The following is a 19,678-nucleotide window of genomic DNA, read 5'->3' as shown; positions in this document are numbered from 1 at the left end:
AATATTAGCAACAACACCAGTATCAAATACCTAGGCGCTACTGCGAGCATTAGTAAGGTACACATCAATACCATGTATATCAAATATACCTTTCACTTTGCCATCCTTCTTCTCCGCCAAATACTTGGGGTAATTCCGCTTCCAGTGACCAGTCCTTTTGCAGTAGAAGCACTCAGTCTCAGGCTTAGGTCCAGACTTGGGCTTCTTCACTTGAGCAGCAACTTGCTTGCCGTTCTTCTTGAAGTTCCCCTTCTTCCCTTTACCCATTTTCTTGCAGTAGAACCACCAGTTTCAAGAAAACGGGTAAAGGGAAGAAGGGGAACTTCAAGAAGAACGGCAAGCAAGTTGCTGCTCAAGTAAAGAAGCCCAAGTCTGGACCTAAGCCTGAGACTGAGTGCTTCTACTGCAAAAGGACTGGTCACTGGAAGTGGAATTGCCCAAAGTATTTGGCGGAGAAGAAGGATGGCAAAGTGAAAGGTATATTTGATATACATGTTATTGATGTGTACCTTACTAATGCTTGCAGTAGCGCCTGGGTATTTGATACTGGTTCTGTTGCTAATATTTGCAACTCGAAATAGGGGCTACTGATTAAGCGAAGATTGGCTAAGGACGAGGTAACGATGCGCGTGGGAAATGGTTCTAAAGTCGATGTGATCGTCGTCGGCACGCTACCTCTATATCTACTTTTGGGATTACTTTTAGACCTAAATGATTGTTATTTGGTGCCAGCGTTGAGCATGAACATTATATCTGGATCTTGTTTGATGCGAGACGGTTATTCATTTAAATCAGAGAATAATGGTTGTTCTATTTATATGAATAATATCTTTTATGGTCATGCACCCTTGATGAGTGGTCTGTTTTTACTAAATCTTGATATTAGTGATACACATATTGATAGTATTGAAGCCTAAAGATATAAGTTTAATAATGATAGTGCAACTTATTTGTGGCACTGCCGTTTAGGTCATATTGGTGTAAAGCGCATAAAGAAACTCCATACTGATGGACTTTTGGAATCACTTGATGCTTGCGAACCATGTCTCATGGGCAAGATGACTAAGACTACGTTCTCCAGAACAATGGAGCGAGCAACAGACTTATTGAAAATAATACATACTGATGTATGTGGTCCGATGAGTGTTGATGCTCGCGGCGGGTATCGTTATTTTCTTACCTTCACAGATGATTTGAGCAGATATGGGTATATCTACTTAATGAAATATAAGTCTGAAACATTTGAAAAGTTCAAAGAATTTCAGAGTGAAGTGGAAAATCATCATAACAAGAAAATTAAGTTTCTACGATCTGATAGTGGAGTTGAATATTTGAGTTATGAGTTTGGTCTTCATTTGAAACAATGCGGAATAGTTTCGCAACTCAAGCCACCTGGAACACCACAGTGTAATGGTGTGTCCGAACGTCGTAATCGTACTTTACTGGATATGATGCGATCTATGATGTCTCTCACTGATTTACCGCTATCATTTTGGGGTTATGCTTTAGAGACGGATGCATTCACGTTAAATAGGGCATCATCAAAATCCGCTGATACGGCGCCTTATGAACTGTGGTTTGGCAAGAAACACAAGTTGTTTGTTTCTTAAAGTTTGGGGCTGCTATGCTTATGTGAAAAAGCTTCAACCTGATAAGCTTGAACCCAAATCGGAGAAATGTGTCTTCATAGGATATCCAAAGGAGACTGTTGGATACACCTTCTATCACAGATCCGAAGGCAAGATATTCGTTGCCAAGAATGGATCCTTTCTAGAGAAGGAGTTTCTCTCGAAAGAAGTGAGTGAGAGGAAAATAGAACTTGATGAGGTAATTGTACCTGCTCCCTTATTGGAAAGTAGTTCATCACTGAAATCATTTCCAGTGATTCCTACACCAGTAAGTGAGGAAGCTAATGATGATGATCATGAAAGTTCTGATCAAGTTACTATCGAACCTCGTAGGTCAACCAGAGTAAAATCCGCACCAGAGTGGTACGGTAATCCTGTTCTGGAAGTCGTGTTACTTGACCATGAAGAACCTATGAACTATGAGGAAGTGATGATGAACCTACGAACACTTGATGCTCCTTCTTGATTTCTACCTCCGCAGCTTTTAGCATTGCAAAGAGCTTGAGAATCGTCTTATCCATCCCTTGCATATTATAGTTCATCACGAAGCTCTTGTAGCTTGGTGGCAGTGATTGAAGAACTCTGTCAATGACACTATCATCAGGAAGATTAACTCCCAACTAAGTCAAGTGGTTGCCGTACCCAGACATTCTGAGTATATGTTCACTGACAGAACTATTCTCCTCCATTTTGCAGCTGTAGAACTTATTGGAGACTTCATATCTCTCAATTCGGGCATATGTTTGAAATATTAACTTCAACTCCTGGAACATCTCATATGCTCCATGACGTTCAAAACGTCGTTGAAGTCCCGGTTCTAAGCCGTAAAGCATGGCACATTGAACTATCGAGTAGTCATCAGCTTTGCTCTGTCAGGTGTTCATAACATCTGGCATTGCTCCTGCAACGGGTTTATCACCTAGCGGTGCTTTCAAGACGTAATTCTTCTGTGCAACAATGAAGATGATCCTCAAGTTACGGAACCAGTCCGTGTAGTTGCTACCATCATCTTTCAACTTAACTTTCTCTAGGACCGCATTAAAATTCAACGGAACAACAACACGGGTCATCTATCTACAATAACATAGACATGCAAAACACTATCAGGTACTAAGTTCATGATAAATTAAAGTTCAATTAATCAAATTACTTAAGAACTCCCACTTAGATAGATATCCCTCTAATCATCTAAGTGATCACGCGATCCATATCAACTAAACCATGTCCGATCATCACATGAGATGAAGTAGTTTTCAATGGTGAACATCACTATGTTGATCATATCTACTATATGATTCACGCTCGACCTTTCGGTCCCAGTGTTCGGAGGCCATATCTGCATATGCTAGGCTCGCCAAGTTTAACCCGAGTATTCCGCGTGTGCAAAACTGGCTTGCACCTGTTGTATGTGAACGTAGAGCTTATCACTCCCGATCATCACGTGGTGTCTCGGCACGACGAACTGTAGCAACGGTGCATACTCAGGGAGAACACTTATACCTTGAAATTTAGTGAGAGATCATCTTATAATGCTACCATCGAACTAAGCAAAATAAGATGCATAAAGGATAAACATCACATGCAATCAATATAAGTGATATGATATGGCCATCATCATCTTGTGCCTTTGATCTTCATCTTCAAAGCATCGTCATGATCACCATTGTCACCGGCTTGACACCTTGATCTCCATCGAAGCATCGTTGTCGTCTCGCCAACTATTGCTTCTACGACTATCGCTATCGCTTAGTGATAAAGTAAAGAAATTACATGGCGATTGCATTTCATACAATAAAGTGACAACCATATGGCTCCTGCCAGTTGTCGATAACTCTGTTACAAAACATGATCATCTCATACAATAAAATTTAGCATCATGTCTTGACCATATCACATCACAACATGCCCTGCAAAAACAAGTTAGACGTCCACTACTTTGTTGTTGCAAGTTTTACGTGGCTGCTACGGGTTGAGCAAGAACCGTTCTTACCTACGCATCAAAACACCATAACGTGGTATAGTGATTGCTTTTTGATCTTCAGAAAGAACCCTGTTCATTGAATACGATTCAACTAAAGTTGGAGAAACTGACACCCACTAGCTACCTATGTGCGAAGAACGTCGATAGAACCAGTCTCGCGTAAGCGTACGCGTAATGTCGGTCTGAGCTGCTTCATCAAACAATATAACTGAATCAAGAATCAACTAGTGACTGCAAGCAATATGTATATTCCCACGCCCACAACTCCTTTGTTTTCTACTCGTGCATATAGCATCTATGCATAGACCTAGCTGGATGCCACTGTTGGGGACGGAGTAATTTCAAAAAAATTCCTACACACACACAAGATCCATCTAGGTGATGCATAGCAACGAGAGGGAAAGAGTGTTGTCCACGTACCCTCGTAGACCGTAAGTAGAAGCGTTATGACAACGCGGTTGATATAGTTGTACGTCTTCACGATCCGACCGATCCTAGCACCGAAGGTACGACACCTCCGCGATCTGCACATGTTCAGCTCAGTGACGTCCCACGAATTCTAGATCCAGCTGAGTGTCAGGGGAGAGCTTCGTTAGCACGACGGCATGATGACAGTGATGATGAAGTTACCGACGCAGGGCTTGCCTAAGCACTACAACGATATGATCGAGGTGGAAATCTGTGGAGGGGGCCACCGCACACGGCTAAGAGATCAACTTGTGTGTCTATGGGGTGCCCCTCCCCCGTATATAAAGGAGTGGAGGAGGGGGAGTGCCGGCCCCTCTATGGAGCGCCCAAGGGGAGTCCTACTCCTACCGGGAGTAGGATTCCCCCCTTTCCCTAGTTGGATTAGGAGAGGAAGGAAGGGGGAGGGGGAAGGAAAGGGGGTGGGGGGCGGCCCCCCACCCAATTTGGATTGGGCTTGGGGGGTGGGGGCGCGCCCCCTCCTAGGCTCCCTTCTCCTCTCTCCCACTATGGCTCAATAAGGCCCATATACTTCTTGGGGGTTCCGGTAACCTCCCGGTACTTCGGTATATGCCCGAACTCACTCGGAACCATTCCGATGCCCAAACATAGGCTTCCAATATATCGATCTTTATGTCTCGACCATTTCGAGACTCCTCGTCATGTCCGTGATCATATCAGGGACTTCGAACTACCTTCGGTACATCAAAAAACATAAACTCATAATACCGACCGTCACCGAACGTTAAGCATACAGACCCTATAGGTTCGAGAACTATCTAGACATGACCGAGACTCATCTCTGGTCAATAACCAATAGCGGAACCTGGATGCTCATATTGGTTCCTACATATTCTACGAAGATCTTTATCGGTCAAACCGCATAACAACATACGTTGTTCCCTTTGTCATTCGTATGTTACTTGCCCGAGATTCGATCGTCGGTATCTCAATACCTAGTTCAATCTCGTTACCGGCAAGTATCTTTACTCGTTCCGTAATGCTACACCCCGTAACTAACTCATTAGTTACATTGTTTGCAGGGCTTATAGTGATGTGCATTACCGAGATGGCCCAGAGATACCTCTCTGATACACGAAGTGACAGATCCTAATCTTGATCTATGCCAACTCAACAAACACCACCGGAGACACCTGTAGAGCATCTTTATAGTCATCCGGTTACGTTGTGACGTTTTATAGCACACTAAGTGTTCCTATGGTATTCGGGAGTTGCATAATTTCATAGTCATAGGAACATGTATAAGTTATAGAGAAAGTAATAGCAGTAAACTAAACGTTCATCATGCTAAGCTAACGGATGGGTCAAGTCAATCACATCATTCTCTAATGATGCGATCCTGTTCATCAAATGACAACTCTTTGTCCATGGCTAGGAAACTTAACCATCTTTGATTAACGAGCAAGTCAAGTAGAGGCATACTAGTGACACTCTGTTTGTCTATGTATTCACACATGTACTAAGTTTCCGGTTAATACAATTCTAGCATGAATAATAAACATTTATCATGATATAAGGAAATATAAATAATAACTTTATTATTGCCTCTAGGGCATATTTCCTTCACATATTACTTGATCACTTATTAGGACGATCCATATCCACTTTAAACTAATTCGCCGTACTTTCACCTAGTGATTTAACAACTCATTATAATGTAAAAACAATCTCTAAATTAAATGGAAAACACAAAATTAAAGCAAAAATAAAAAATAAAACCAAAACCCCCCAACCTTTAGTACCGGTTGGTGTTACAAACCGGTACTAAAGGTCTCCCCGCCCCCGGCCCTGGCTCGTGCTAAACCGGTACTAAGGGGGGACCTTTACTCCCCACACTTTAGTGCCGGTTATAGAACCGGCACTAAAGGCCCTTACGAACCGGTGCTAAAGCCCGGTTCTGCACTAGTGTATAATCCTTTTTCATCGTGGAAAATACCTCCATGATGTTTTCCGACAGTCACCCCCATCGTCACCGAAGCGCCGTCATGGAAAATAAAATTTTGATGGAACCACTTCTTGTGTCAAGCAAGACCGCATTTCAGTTGACGAGCCAAATAATGTCACTGGTTGCCGTTTTCGTTGAGGGCCCAGAATGTCACCTATGATGGCCCAATCTGTCGTCTAAAATTGTTTTGGCGACGATAATCCCGTCACCGGTGATCAATCGAGGGGGGGGGGTTGACCGGTCAAAGATTTAGACAGGTGGGGCCAGTAGTTGCTGAGATGGCTTCTTCCATGTTGGTCCCTTGTGGGTTTTATTGCCGATCGTCCTGTCAGTAATAACTGGGCGTCAATTTTGACCGGTCAAAGCTGCTGACATCTGGGTCCAGAAGATGCTGATGTGGCTTCTTACATGTCGGACCAAACGGTGCTGATGTGGCTTCTTACATGTCGGACCAAACGGTGCTCACGTGCCTGCTTACATGAGGGTCCGGACGGTGCTGATGTGGCTGCTTACAAGTGGGGACAAGAACGTGGTGGCGGTCACAACTTCAGTCACAAGTACCGTCATAGGTTTTATTATAGCGTAAAATATGTGCACATTTGATTTCGCAGGCCAATATGAATTTGAATTAGAGAAAATTTGAAATTTAACATTGCCATCACAACTTTTATTATAATAACAATGGGACTTGGCATCTCTCACGGTAGTGATCCACATATTAAAATGAGCATCCAAATGACATATTAGCAAGCATTCAAATAAGACACTGGAGACGACATCATGACAAACAGTAGTGCACCATCAGTTTTTTATGGGTTGTGACACCGTTTTCAAAATTTTACTCCGGTTTTGAAAAATGTTTGAAACTTTAAAAAATTTCTCATGTTCTACAATTTGCTAAATATTTTAAAAATGCTCCCATTTTTAAAAAAAATATGTTTGTTTTTTCCAAAATTGTTTGACATATTTAAAAATACATATTTTATAATATGTTCCATATTTGAAAAATATTCTTATTTTTGTGAAATTTTCACAAATTCAAAATAATGTTTGCATCTAAAAAACATTTTCTAGATTAGCTTGATTGTTCAAAATATGTTCCTATTTTCAAAATTTGTTCAAAAATTCAAAAAAAATGTTTTTTGTTTTTATAAATGGTTTGTGTTTTGAAAATAAATGTTTATGAATTTCAAAAACCATGGCTGGTTCTAATTTTGTTCGCGTTTTCCCAAAAATATAAGGATATTTCAGAAACAATTGTTCATATTTTTCGAAAATGTTCGGGATTTAAAAAAATCACATTTTCAAGAATATTCGGTAATTCATATTTTTCTGAAAGTTCAAAAAAAATTAATAATAAAAAAACTGTTTCGTATCTGAAGTCATAGCATTTTGTTAAGTATTCGTGCTGGCCATTGATTAGCAACACACGTTTGTTCTATGTTGATTGGCTATAAATGAAAGAAATTATGAACACATGCCAATAAAAGAAAATATGTTGTGTGAGTCTAACTAGAAAAATAACTGTGAGCACATAAGAGCTAAAATAATCAAAGAGAATAAACCTTGATAGAGAAGGGACATTTATTGAGTATGCTAATAAAATGGGATTTATGCGTTGCAATTAGTAATCCATCCAGTTACGCCGTTGTAGGAGAGAGTGGTCAAAGCAATCGTGTCGAAGGTCGTTGTGCAGCCACCAGATGAGGAGGCAGCCACAACCCCGAGATGGACGGGGACCTGGAGAAAAGAAAAGACACGAGTTGGGTGCTCGCCGCCACGCCGACCAACCCACCACTATCAAGATTTCGCGTGCCAAACATGACCCGTGAGAAGACCACAACTCCTTGCTTTGTCGCCCATCGTTTTAGAGACCGTTTTTGGTAGATACATCAATTATTTTTTCCATTGCTTCCCGCAAAAAACTCTCTCCCATTGCAATGCGCATGCATATGTGCTAGTAACATTTTATGCATGCGAGTGTCAATTTTTTTATCCTACCATGTAGCTAGACCTTCTATCTATGCCATCCAACTTTGCATCAAGATCTGTGCTATCTTTACATAGACATTTCTCTTTTTTGTTTCTTCTAAACAAGAGAACATTTGACCTTGAAAATTTGCAGGTCAATGCCACACGGGTACCATTCTATGAATAACATGATTTTGATTTTTTGATGCAACATAAATTTGTCAAATTACAAATCTCAAATGAGTTTTATCATTTTATATATTTCTATTTCAGCCAAAAAAATCCAAAAAAATACTACACATGGCAGTATTTATGTCATGTAAAGTTTCAAGTTCAAATCCGATGTTTTCTTATTTTGGACAGACAAGTTCAAATCTGATATTTTCTTATTTGGGATAAACAAAGAAGAGAAGTTTGCACACATGAATTTTGATGCAAGAATGGATGATCTAGATAAGAGGTGTAGCTACATGGCCACACACCCACAACTTTCTCTATGCATTTGGATATGTGTATATAACCATTGTGGCAGTATTCTTCTATAGAGAATGACAAGTGAAACTTACTCTTTGTTTGCCATGAAGTTGTCCCTCTAGTGCATCAGAGTTGTGTAATGATGGGCCCAATATTCTCAACATGCTCTATGCTACACCCAGTGCGCGACAAGAGAAGGGAAGGGTTTAATGGAGATCCATCAATGACCATGATGTAACCAATGAAGCTTCGTTGGTTGATGCAAAACGTACCTAAACCTCGATGATGTGGTCATGGCAGGAATTACACGGGACAAAGAAGGAAGGCTACCGCCATGGAATATGTCCAGGCTGCTGAATTGTTACTATATGTCATAGGAGTTTTTTCAGTGATTTATACAGGATCAATCAAGTGACGGTGAGATCCGGGTTAAGATGACCAAATTAGCGTCACGTGGGTCCACGACGAACGCGATGATGGCCTGCTGGCTGGATGGTCTAGTTGTCTGTTGTTTCTTCAGTACAATCAAATTATAAGTTCAGTTTGCTTTGTTCTGGATGGAAGAAATTAACTTGGGTTTAAGGTTCTGTACTAACTAACTAGTACTCCCTTTGTAAACTACTCCCTCCGTTCCATAATGTAGTGCATATAGATTTTTTTAAAGTCAAACTTGTAAAACTTTGACCAAGTTTATGTAGAAAACTACCTATATCTACAATACGAAACATATACAGTATGAAAGTTTAACTCAAGATGTATCCGATGATATGTATTTGGTATTCTAAATGAATATACTTTTGTCTCTAAACATGGTCAAAGTTAGCAAAGTTTGGCTACTGAAAAAATCTATATGCACTACATTCTAAAATGAAGGGAGTAATATAAGACCGTTTAGATTACTAAAGTAGTGATCTAAATAGTCTTATATTAGTTTAACCCACTCAAACTGTAATCAGTGCGTACTATGGAGTATGGGGGAATAGAAAAGTTGCATGTTACTAGTGTGTTGTACTCCGATTATAATGAATTGTTATTCAAGTTCTGAAGCTATGTGTTCAGGAAGGAAGCAACTTAGGTTAGTAGGTTTGATGTTCTGAAGCTGCCGCTAACTAAAACAGAGCAAGAGAATACAAGATATTTTGTAGGGTAGCAACGAATTCCATCTCGATCATCAGTGTACAGAATCAGGTGCTGCTTGCAGGAAGGTGGTGAACATGTGCGTGACAGATAGATGGATAGATAGGTGCCTTGCACGAACCATACGCATGGCATCTTCTTTTTGTGTTGATGATTTGCCATAACCCATATTCTTTCTGTCGTGGCAGCATGAAACTTAATTGGCTCAAAGAAAAAGGCAAAATAGCCCAGCATAGATGGATATATAGGTCATGTACTAAATAATCCCCACTTCCACCAGCTAGCTAGTTGCTCTAGAGCAAAGCACCAAGGAAGAAGATCCATCTCTCCAATTGATTCGTTCTAGGTGCTTGCTTAATTTCATGAGCAAACTACTCTACCTTTGATGCTTCTTATGCCTATTCTTCTCCTCTAGAACACATGACCTCCTCGATTTTAGTTCAGGGCAACCCTCTGCCTTCTTGTTTGAAAGCAACCTTTTTTTTCTTTATAGCGTTTGCCAGTATCTAGTGAGTGTGAATTGATTAGTATAAAGAGGAGCAAATTTATTTTACGTGCATGTTTTCAGGTGCAGCTCGAACCAGCAAACCATGCAACCCATGGAGGGGGTTCTGGTTGCTTTGGCATCCTACGGCGCCACCATGCTCGCCCAGATGGCCAAAGATAAGGTGGCCATGCTGACCAGGGTCTCCGGCGAGATCAACGACATTGGCGTCAAGCTCAGGGACCTCAAAAACTTCCTTGCCGATGCTAATAGGAGGAACATCACTGACGAGAGCATGCGGCGGTGGGTGGAGGAACTGAAGCGTGCCATGTACGATGATGCCATTGACATCCTCGACCGATGTCGGCTCAAGGTCACAGAGTAGGATCCATCCAAAGGCATGCTCCTCTGCACGAGGAATCCCCTCGACACATCACCAAATTTATAGGAAGTGAATCACTCTTTGTTAGGCGATGTAATAATGTAGGGACTTCGTAATGTGGATCCTACTCGTGCAGCGCGCAAGTGTAACTAACTTGGAAGTGCGAACTCGAAAAAATAACTCCTCCCTCTATTTATGTAAGGAATAAAGTGTCTGCACATCACTTTATTAGAGTCAGGCAGCTCCAGGCCATAGTCCAGGCGACTGAAAAAGGACGCCTGGCAGGCTAACTATCTGCCTGAGTATGCCAGGCCAGGCTAGCGCTACATTTTTCTAGACTCCAACCAAACAACCACCAGGCGGATCCCAGGAACCCTTCAGGCTAGGCATCACATAGCGTGGACGTGATCGAAACTAGCCCTAAATTTTTAGCGAGACTGAAGAAGGTCTCGTTAAAGAAGCGCCCTCCCAGCCGCAAGTAATGGGCCTGTCCAACTTTTTGGTTAGTCTTTTTATATGTTTCTTCACTCTTTTGTTTTTCTTGTTTGACTCTTGTTTATATTTCAATTAATTAACTTCAAAAAAATCAAAATTAATAATTTGGAAATTTTCACTCTGGGTATTTTTCTGGTTAGAGTAACTCTAAAAAAATGTTAATAAAGTTATGCTAACAAAAAGATTATGGGACCGATTGACCGAATCGATCTGTAAGCAGCCGCTGCCGGGCGTGGCTATACCTTGCTTCAGGCGAGTTGGATGCGAGCCTCGCCTGAAGGAGAGTCATACTGCACCGGCCCAGCTCGCGTGAGGCCACAACCTCGTTTTTCCAGTATATTTCGTGTTATTTATTTATTTTTTATTTTTTTGGTTTTCGTCTTTTTCATATTTTTTTCTATTTTTATTTTCGTTTATAATTCCAAATATTCTAAATAAGATATTACAAAAGCAATTTCAATGAAACATATGGGCATAGAGAAATTGTTTCTCATGTATACAACAATATACATTGTGTGTGAAAAAAAGTTGATCATGTCTTTAAAAATGTTAATCCAAGCATTTGAAAAAATGTTAAACAAGTATTTGAAAAATGTTAACAAAAAATTTAGAGAAAATGTTGACTGTGTATTCAGAAAATAGTGAAGTTGTATTCAAAAAATGTTAATCGAGCATTTGAAAAAAATGATTAATGTGTATAGAAAATATTCCATAGATTAAAAACAATAATAATTTGAATAATGTTGATCAAGCATTTTTTTAACTTGTATAGAAAAAAAAAGTTGATCATGTATTTAAAAAATGTTAATCAATCATTTGGAAAAAACTTAAATGTGTATAGAAAAAATGTTCAACTTGTACTTGAAAATGTTAATCTGGTATTTGAAAAGTCTTAATCAAGCATTTGAAAAATGTTAAATCTTTATAGAAAAAATATTGACCATTTATTCAAAAAAGTTAATCTTGTATTTAAAAAATGTTAGTCAAGTATTCAAAAAAATGTTAAATGTGTATCGAAAAAATGTTGACCAAGTATTTAAAATATGCTAATATGGTATTTGAAAAATGTTAATCAAGCATTCGAAAAATGTTAAATCAGTCTAAAAAATATTGACCATTTATCCAGTAAATGTTAATCTTGTATTTGAAAAATATTGAACGTATATTAGAAAAATATATTAGATATATACCAAAAATTTGTAAAAAAAGAATGAAAACCCGAGAGAAAACAAAAGATAACCAAGGAAAAAAAACCCGAAGAAAATTAAGAAGAAAGAAATAGTAGAAAAAAGCTAGTGAGAAACGAGAAAGAAACAAAGAAAACCGAAGAAAAACAAAAAATAAAGAAATAGAAGTAATAACCGAGTAAAACATAGAAACAAAACAAAGAAAATCTTGTGTAAATATAAGAACAAAGAAAAAGACGGAAACCAGTGGAAAACCGGCTCTTTTCCTTTAATTTGGTCGCGCGCTACTTACTTAACACGAACTCGCCGTTGTCTTAGTGACTAGCGAGCTACTGTGCAGCCTGGAGATCCTGGGATCGATCACCACTCTCTCTCTCTCTCTCTCTCTTTATCTCTACTCAACTTCTTTTAAGTATTCGCAAGTGGGTTGGCCCGTTACTTTAGACGCGTCACGTGAGAGCTCCTACCATCTCTTTTTTTTTTGAATTGGAACATCCTACATTCCAAGTTTTCGCAAGTGGGTTGGCCCGTTACTTTAGACGCGTCACGTGAGAGCTCCTATCATCTCTTTTTTTTTTTGAATTGGAACATCTTACATTCCAAGTTTTACGCCGGACCGACCAAATCGGCAGTCACAGCAACGATTACATTGGGAGGGAGATCAGATAATCAAATACGGTGGCCCCTAAGAGAATTACATTTACCTATGGCCGCCATTTCATGGGCAGGCTTGTTACAAGTACGGGGGCAATGGATGACACGCCACTCACTAAAACCCAACTGAAGCAGACACCTTGTCTCGCGGAAAAGAGCCCCCAAGGCGGACCGGTCGAGCACCGGGGTGTTGATGGCTTGGGCAAGTTCTAAACAGTCAGTCTCAAAATCCACACGGCACATACCATGATCTTTAGCAAGGTTAATGGCGTTCAGTAGGGCAGTAGCTTCAGCGTGTAGAGCATCACTCACATGCTCAATCTTACCAGCAGCAGCAAACAGAACATCACCCATATGGTCCCGCGCAACACAACCCCATCCCGAGCTCTGGTTAGACGCATCAAAGGCTTCATCAATATTAATTTTCACCTTGTCCACATTTGGTTTGACCCACTGGGAATGGGTGAGCATCTTTACGTTCCCAAGCTGGACACGCACAGAACTCACGCCATTCAGCAACATGCTTCTGGAGTAGGAAATAGAACTCTTCAGGCTTAGCTCTATTCTGCTTATGATTGGCTTTATTTCTCTCCGTCCACCACAGCCATAAGAGGCAGATGATTTTTAATTTCTTTTCCTCTGGAAGGGCAAAAATGTACAGAAGGAGTTCGTGCGGGGACAAGCATTGCAGCAGGTCAAGCCGGATTGCCTCGAGATCGCACACACGCCACACCTTCTTTACTTCCTTACATCTAAAAAAGAGGTGGCTGCCGTCTTCTGGCATATAACACACGTAGTGTCCAGCTCCACCCCAATCCGTTCAATATTCCTCAGCATAGGGTGACTATTGTGAGCAACCCTCCACATAAAATGATGCACTTTCCCTGGGCATTTAACCTTCCAAAGTTCCTGCCATAGCTTGCTATTCCCAGTGTCACCCAAAGAGCTCTCTCCCTGCTGCCGGCGGGCCTGCCGTTTCAACATATCAATCTGAACTCTATATGCAGACCTCACTGAAAATAGCTCCTTGGTATCAAATTGCCATGCCAGAAAGTCCTCGTGATGCTGAAAAACTGGAATCTTGAGAATAACAGCAGCCTCTTCCGTGTTGAAAGTTTGTCTGACCAGCTGTTCATCCCAGGAGTGTGTGTCAGGGTCTAATAACTCAGCAACTTTTGTCAGAATAGTGTTGCCTCTTGGGGATCTTGGAAACCGAACAGCACCGGTGGGGAGCCAGGGGTCCTGCCAAATCCGGATATTCTCGCCCGTACCCACTCTCCACACCATACCCTCCTTGATAACCTCCACACCTTGCAAAATACTTCGCCATACGTAGCTGATACCAGGGGCCGCAGAAGCTGCAAGGATGTTACCGTCCGGGTAATACTTTGCACGAAGAACACGAGCACAAAGTGAATCCGGTGCCTGGATCAGCCTCCAGACTTGGCGGGACAACATAGCGATGTTGAACGCGTGTAGGTCTCTGAAACCAAGCCCACCCTGCTCCTTTGGGAGAGTCAACCTGTCCCAACCGACCCAGTGATGTTTATGCTCGTCCTCCTGATTATCCCACCAAAATCGGCATGTCATGTGGCTAATGCTCTCACATAGGGACTTAGTGAGGTCAAAACAGGCCATAGCATAGGCGGGGATTGCCTGGGCTACGGTTTTGATTAAAATTTCTTTTCCCTTTTTTGACAAAAGTTTGCTTTTGTATCCCTGAAGCAGCTCCCAAATTCTGTCCCGGAGGTACTCAAAGCAGAGGCGACGCGACTTTCCCACATAACGTGGTAAACCTAGATACTTGCCCTGCTGTCCCTCATTCTGAAGTCCAAGTAAGTTCAGAAAGATTTGTTTCCTTTGCTGTGATGTATTCTTACTGAAGAGCACAGCTGACTTGTCACGGTTTATAATTTGGCCCGACCCCTGCTCATATACGGCAAGAATTTCATTGACTGTTGACACACTTTCCTCGGTGGCTTCCAACAACAGTAAAGAATCGTCCGCAAAAAGCAAATGCGCGAGATATAGCTCTCGCGGCCGCTGCGGTATGCGGACTGCCGCGGACTGCTTGCATTGACGCCACCTTGGGTCATAGGCTCATAGCTAGCTCCGCCTCTCGCGATCCAATCTCGCGAGACTTCCGCTCCTGTACGTGCACGCACACCCGCCGCAATAGACCACCGCTGATTCCGATCTGCTGCAGCGACCGCATGCTCGATCGCATTGCTTATCCCGATCAAACTAGTCGCTGATTCAAGGAGGGCTTGCCGGGGAAATTTTGAAGGTCTTGGAGGAGGTCTATTGAAGTTGGAGAAGGAGATGAGAGCTGAGTGAAGGTCTTCGTTAGACGGTGTTCGACGGAGGCGCTTGTGAATTCGACGGCGGCCGGACGAATCCAGCGCAGTGAGCTTCTACTACGGCCCTGCCTGGTTGGGCCACCGAAGAAGATGACGTCTGCGCATGGCCCTGGAAGGCGGAGAGTTTGACCATAGATCCGGACTTGGCATACATCGGTGTGGGAAATTTGTGTCAAGTGTTCTTCAAGGTTTCATCGTGTTTGGTTAGGGATGGCGTGGCGGCATGCTTTCCCAGTTTAGAAATCGTGTTTTTCCCACCCTATCCCCGTTCCGTTGGTGTGCTTATCACCGGCGAAGGGTGTGTTGTTTTGTGTGTCCGACAAGTCTTTCAGGATCCAATCGGTTTAGGTTACTAGTGGATTCGTCTGGCTAGGTTCCATGGTGCCAGAGGCGGCACCGAGCTTTGCTCAGGTTGCGTCCCCGGTGAATGCATGAGGAGGGAGACTACGTCACCCTGAAGGCTTTGATTAACTTTACTTCTCTATATGGGTGTGGGGGAGGGGAAGGGAGGGAGGGAGAGATCGCCTTCTTTCTAAAAAAGTACTCCCTCTGTTCCGAATTACTTGTTTTAAATTTGTCTAAGTATGAATGTATCTAGACACATTTTAGTGTTAGATACATCCGTATAGTGTTAGATATATCCGTATCTAAACAAATATAAGATAAGTAATTTGAGACAGAGGTAATATGCATTTGGCAACTGGCAAGCATAACAAATCTAGGACAAGTAATTTTGGCTTTGTGATGATTCCTATTAAAGCTCCAATATAGATCTTGTTACATTTCCGGAGTTAATAGCAGCAACTTGTTGGTACCTATGGTGGCAAAGAAGGCAGATTGCGAGAGAAGATATTCAGTCCCGCGAGGGGAGAACACCAGCGATCCTTGATTTAGTTCTAAACTTTGTGAGGGCAGCGGGAAAGGTAACAACTTCACCCAAATTTAACACATGGGTGACAGTCCTAGCAGGTCAGCAAGTCCTTAATGTGGACACCTCTTTTTCGGTGTGTTTACTTGGAATACAGTGGGGCGATCATCTGAGATCATTTTTGAAAAGAGTCATTTTATTACTTAAAAAGTTTTAAGCATTATATCCGGTCTCTGCATACCTAAGATGCACACAGCCAAATCATCCGAGATCATAGGGAAAGTTTTATCAGAGCGGACCTAGTCTCGGCTGAGGATGCTGCTCTTCATGAAGGGCTGAAACTTGCAATAAGTATTGGTTGTCACAATATCTTTGCAAGGCTGGATAATATCATGGTGGTTGATGCCCTAAAGCAAAGAGAAGGACATTCTATGATGGCAGCTTGTGCTATTGATGATTGTCTTTCTATTATGGTTGAGTTCGAAAAGGTTACTATCGAGCATTATAATAGGCAGTCTTATGTAGTTGCTCATGAGCTAGCTAAATGAGGTCGTAACCCCCTTTCATCGTTAAACTTTTAGCAGATGATGTACTCCCTCCCTTTCATAATGTAGTGCATATAGATTTTTTAAAAGATCAAACTTTACAATCTTTGACCAAGTTTATTGAGAAAACTATTTATATCTATAGTAACAAATATAGACAACATGAAAGTATATCTTGTGATGTATCTAAGGATATGTATTTCGTATTTCAGATGTATATGTTTTTCTCTACAAACTTGGTCAAAGTTTGTAAAATTTGACTTTTCAAAAAATCTATATGCACTACATCATGGAACGGAGGGTGTATCTGTTATTTGAGTTTGAATAAAGCTAGCCTTGTAGGCTTCCCGTAAAGAAAAAAAAACTCCTAGTGAGTCATTGGTGAAGCATGGTAATTAGGAACATTGATTCTCTCTCATAAGCAGCATTAAAAATGGCAAACACGGAATAGATCAAAAACTACACAAGGGACATCAACCCTTTCTGATAGATACCAAAGCAAACAAACCAGTTCCTTACATGCAATTCTCAAATTCTCGTTACCAGTCTAAAGTAGCACTTGCATACACACATACACGTTAATTGATGGATAAGAATACACTGCCACGAAAAAACCAACCATTGCATGATTAAATAACACGACAGATCACCAAACCGCCTGATTAGGCTGCCAGTATGAACGAACCATTCCACGACTGACTTATTAAAAAAGGTTGTAGGTAGTCGAGAAGTAACGAACGCTAAACGGAGAAGGATATGCTGTCTTTAGCCATCAAGGCTGGCCTAGCCGACGGTTGCCTGGACGAGAGAAAACAACCTGCATACAGTATATACATGTCAGCCATTTGTCCATTCAGGTACCACAATCAGTACCTGGAGCAATACCTCCTTTCCACAAAAAGGTGAAGGTTCAAAGATAATTTGGTCAAAGTTTCAAAACTCTGACCAGTACAATTTATTAAATATTTTGATTTGATTTGTGAAAATGTCATTTTTTAGGTCTTTCTCAACAAAAACAATTTTCATCATTTGATTTTTTAAATAATGTTTTATGATTTACTGCAGTGAAAACTAATGGTCGCTGATTTCCAAGATGTCATCCTTTTAAGACCGGATGGAGCATATGACTTACATTTGTCTGGAAATAGATAGGTAAATACTTATGTACACAGAGCATACCTGGTAATCTCCAAGTGCTCGTGACTTGAAACCAGCCGCAGAGAATATGAGGTAATACTCCCATATACGGAGGAATCTTTCATCAAAGCCCAGGGCCAAAACTTCGCTGCAAGAAGAAGAAATGGATAAGAAATTAAAACTAACCGAGCAACCAACTGTAACAATGTACGTATATGTGTATATAATCGTCACAACAAATTTACCTGCTCAATGGACATATGATACTCCCTCCATTTTTGTATACAAGGCCACTATGAAAAGTACAATTTGCAGCTATACAAGGCCACTAACACAAACCGATGTAAAATTGATGAGGTTTGCCTCGTACTAGCAACCGAAGACATTAATACCTCATGCATGCATATGGGAGTGAGAAGATTGATTTGCATGCACCGTATTAATCAACCAACGAGGAGTGAGAGAGTTGTTTTGTTGTGCGTTGTAGAGAAAAATACACATTAACTAACACGTCAAGCAAGGAGAAAAGACTAGTTTGCAACATTGGTTTAAGTAGCCATTAATTTCTACCTTGGTACCTGTAATATGGGTTTGTGGCCTTGTATACAAAAATGGAGGGAGTATATAGTTATATAAGCTAGTCTTGTTTTTACCAAAATTTTCATAATTAAGTGTACAACAGTATTCTTGAATAGTGAATGACAAAGTGATACTTACTCTTTGTTGGCCATGAAATTGTCCCTCCAGTGCATCAGAGTTGTGTAGTAATTGGGCCCAATATTCTCAACATGCTCTATGCTACACCCAGTACACAACAAGATCAGGGAGGTTTAATTGATGGAGATTCATCCATGGCCATGAAGTAACCAATCAATATTGTTCGATTCATGTAAAACGTACCAGAACCTTGATGACGTGGTCATGGCAGACATTATACGGGCCAAAGAAGGAATGCAACCACCAGGGAATATGTATTCTTTTATGAAGTCTGGCCTTTTTCTGTATTGCTCGTACCGTTCCTCTGGGACTGAGATGAACTGAACACATGTATAATAGTTAGTTCATGATAAACCTAAGCACTGGTAGAAAAAGGGCCTATAGTCCCGGTTCGTAAGGGCCTTTGGTCCCGGTTTAGGAACCGGGACTAAAGTGTCGGTACTAATACCTTCACCCTTTAGTCCGGGACCAAAGGGTCTCCTGACTGGGCTCTGCGCACTGCCCACGTGGAGACCCTTTGGTCCCGGTTGGTGGCACCAACCGGGACCAATAGGCATCCACGCGTCAGCACTTCTGTGGCTGGGGTTTTTGTTTTTTTTTTTGAAGGGGGGGGGGTTGGGGGTTTTAGGGGGTTAATTTAGGTGTTTCATATATTGTGTTAGCTAGTTATAATTAATAGAGAGAAGTGTCCTCTGTTATGTCTGTGCTTGGTCGACGCTACGTACTATACATACGTATATAGAGAGGACTAGACACGCTAGCTAGCTAGTAAGTAAACGAAGGAAACAGAAGATCGTCATGAACATATATGCATATATACAGAGAGAAGTGATATCGACCACCTCTCCTTCTCCGAGAGATTGGTCGAACAACAAGTTCTCGTATATCTATCTGACACTACCGGCTACATATATACAGTAATTATCTCTTACAAATATAATCATACGGACTCAGGGTTAACATAGAATTCTCCGTCTTCAGGGATCACGTGGTCAAGAAAGAATGCCGCCAATTCCTCTTGAATTCCTCGCATGCGAGCTGGTGCTAGGAGTTCATCCCGCTTCTGAAACATCTAATTTAAAGAAGGGGGTCAATACATATATATATGAATGAATGAAACTCAACACAAATGATGGTAATAAAATAAAATTGTGAATGTTGTTATTTACGTACTTCATATTGTTCGTCAGTGTAGCCCCGCTCACAGGTCGTGTGGCGGATGGACTC

At 41.2% G+C, this 19,678-nt stretch overlaps 2 protein-coding genes and 1 pseudogene across 3 annotated transcripts in view; 1 reads left to right on the top strand and 2 right to left on the bottom strand.

Annotated features, from left to right (window-relative positions):
* The first annotated feature begins 9,811 nt into the window (after window positions 1–9,811).
* Window positions 9,812–10,680, top strand: LOC125527600 (uncharacterized). Its single transcript, XM_048692116.2, has 2 exons — window positions 9,812–9,968; window positions 10,191–10,680. The coding sequence occupies exon 2, from the start codon at window positions 10,213–10,215 to the stop codon at window positions 10,489–10,491; it is 279 nt and encodes a 92-aa protein (XP_048548073.1). The 5' UTR covers window positions 9,812–9,968; window positions 10,191–10,212; the 3' UTR covers window positions 10,492–10,680.
* A 2,159-nt stretch (window positions 10,681–12,839) lies between these two features.
* LOC147987478 (uncharacterized) lies at window positions 12,840–15,039 on the bottom strand. Its single transcript, XM_087542392.1, has 3 exons — window positions 14,980–15,039; window positions 13,722–14,750; window positions 12,840–13,310 (listed from the first exon to the last, which is right to left on the bottom strand). Exons 1-3 carry the CDS (start codon window positions 15,037–15,039, stop codon window positions 12,840–12,842), a joined length of 1,560 nt encoding a protein of 519 aa, XP_087398518.1.
* Window positions 15,040–17,109: 2,070 nt separating this feature from the next.
* LOC125527601 (uncharacterized) overlaps window positions 17,110–19,678 on the bottom strand; it is a 38,524-nt pseudogene continuing 35,955 nt past the window's right edge. The window contains exons 21-24 of the transcript XR_015617663.1: window positions 18,635–18,771; window positions 18,452–18,532; window positions 17,777–17,882; window positions 17,110–17,414 (exon numbers count right to left, since the gene is read on the bottom strand). The product of XR_015617663.1 is annotated as an uncharacterized LOC125527601 (transcript). The remainder of the gene's footprint in view (window positions 17,415–17,776; window positions 17,883–18,451; window positions 18,533–18,634; window positions 18,772–19,678) is intronic.

Source organism: Triticum urartu, chromosome 2A, assembly GCF_056163025.1.
Source record: "Triticum urartu cultivar PI428250 chromosome 2A, HENAU_Tu73, whole genome shotgun sequence".
NCBI classification, from domain to species: domain Eukaryota; kingdom Viridiplantae; phylum Streptophyta; class Magnoliopsida; order Poales; family Poaceae; genus Triticum; species Triticum urartu.
The sequence above is the reverse complement of the archived record's forward strand: the minus strand, read 5'-3'. Positions and strand labels throughout refer to the sequence as shown.

Coding starts and splice junctions, on each gene's coding strand:
- LOC125527600 (XM_048692116.2), top strand. CDS start 10,213: ATGCAACCCATGGAGGGGGTTCTGGTTGCTTTGGCATCCTACGGCGCC.
- LOC147987478 (XM_087542392.1), bottom strand. CDS start 15,039: ATGCGGTCGCTGCAGCAGATCGGAATCAGCGGTGGTCTATTGCGGCGG. Junction 14,751..14,979: donor TGCGGCGGGTGTGCGTGCAC/GTACAGGAGCGG, acceptor GTATATGAGCAG/GGGTCGGGCCAAATTATAAA. Junction 13,311..13,721: donor TATGGCAGGAACTTTGGAAG/GTTAAATGCCCA, acceptor GTGCGTGTCCAG/CTTGGGAACGTAAAGATGCT.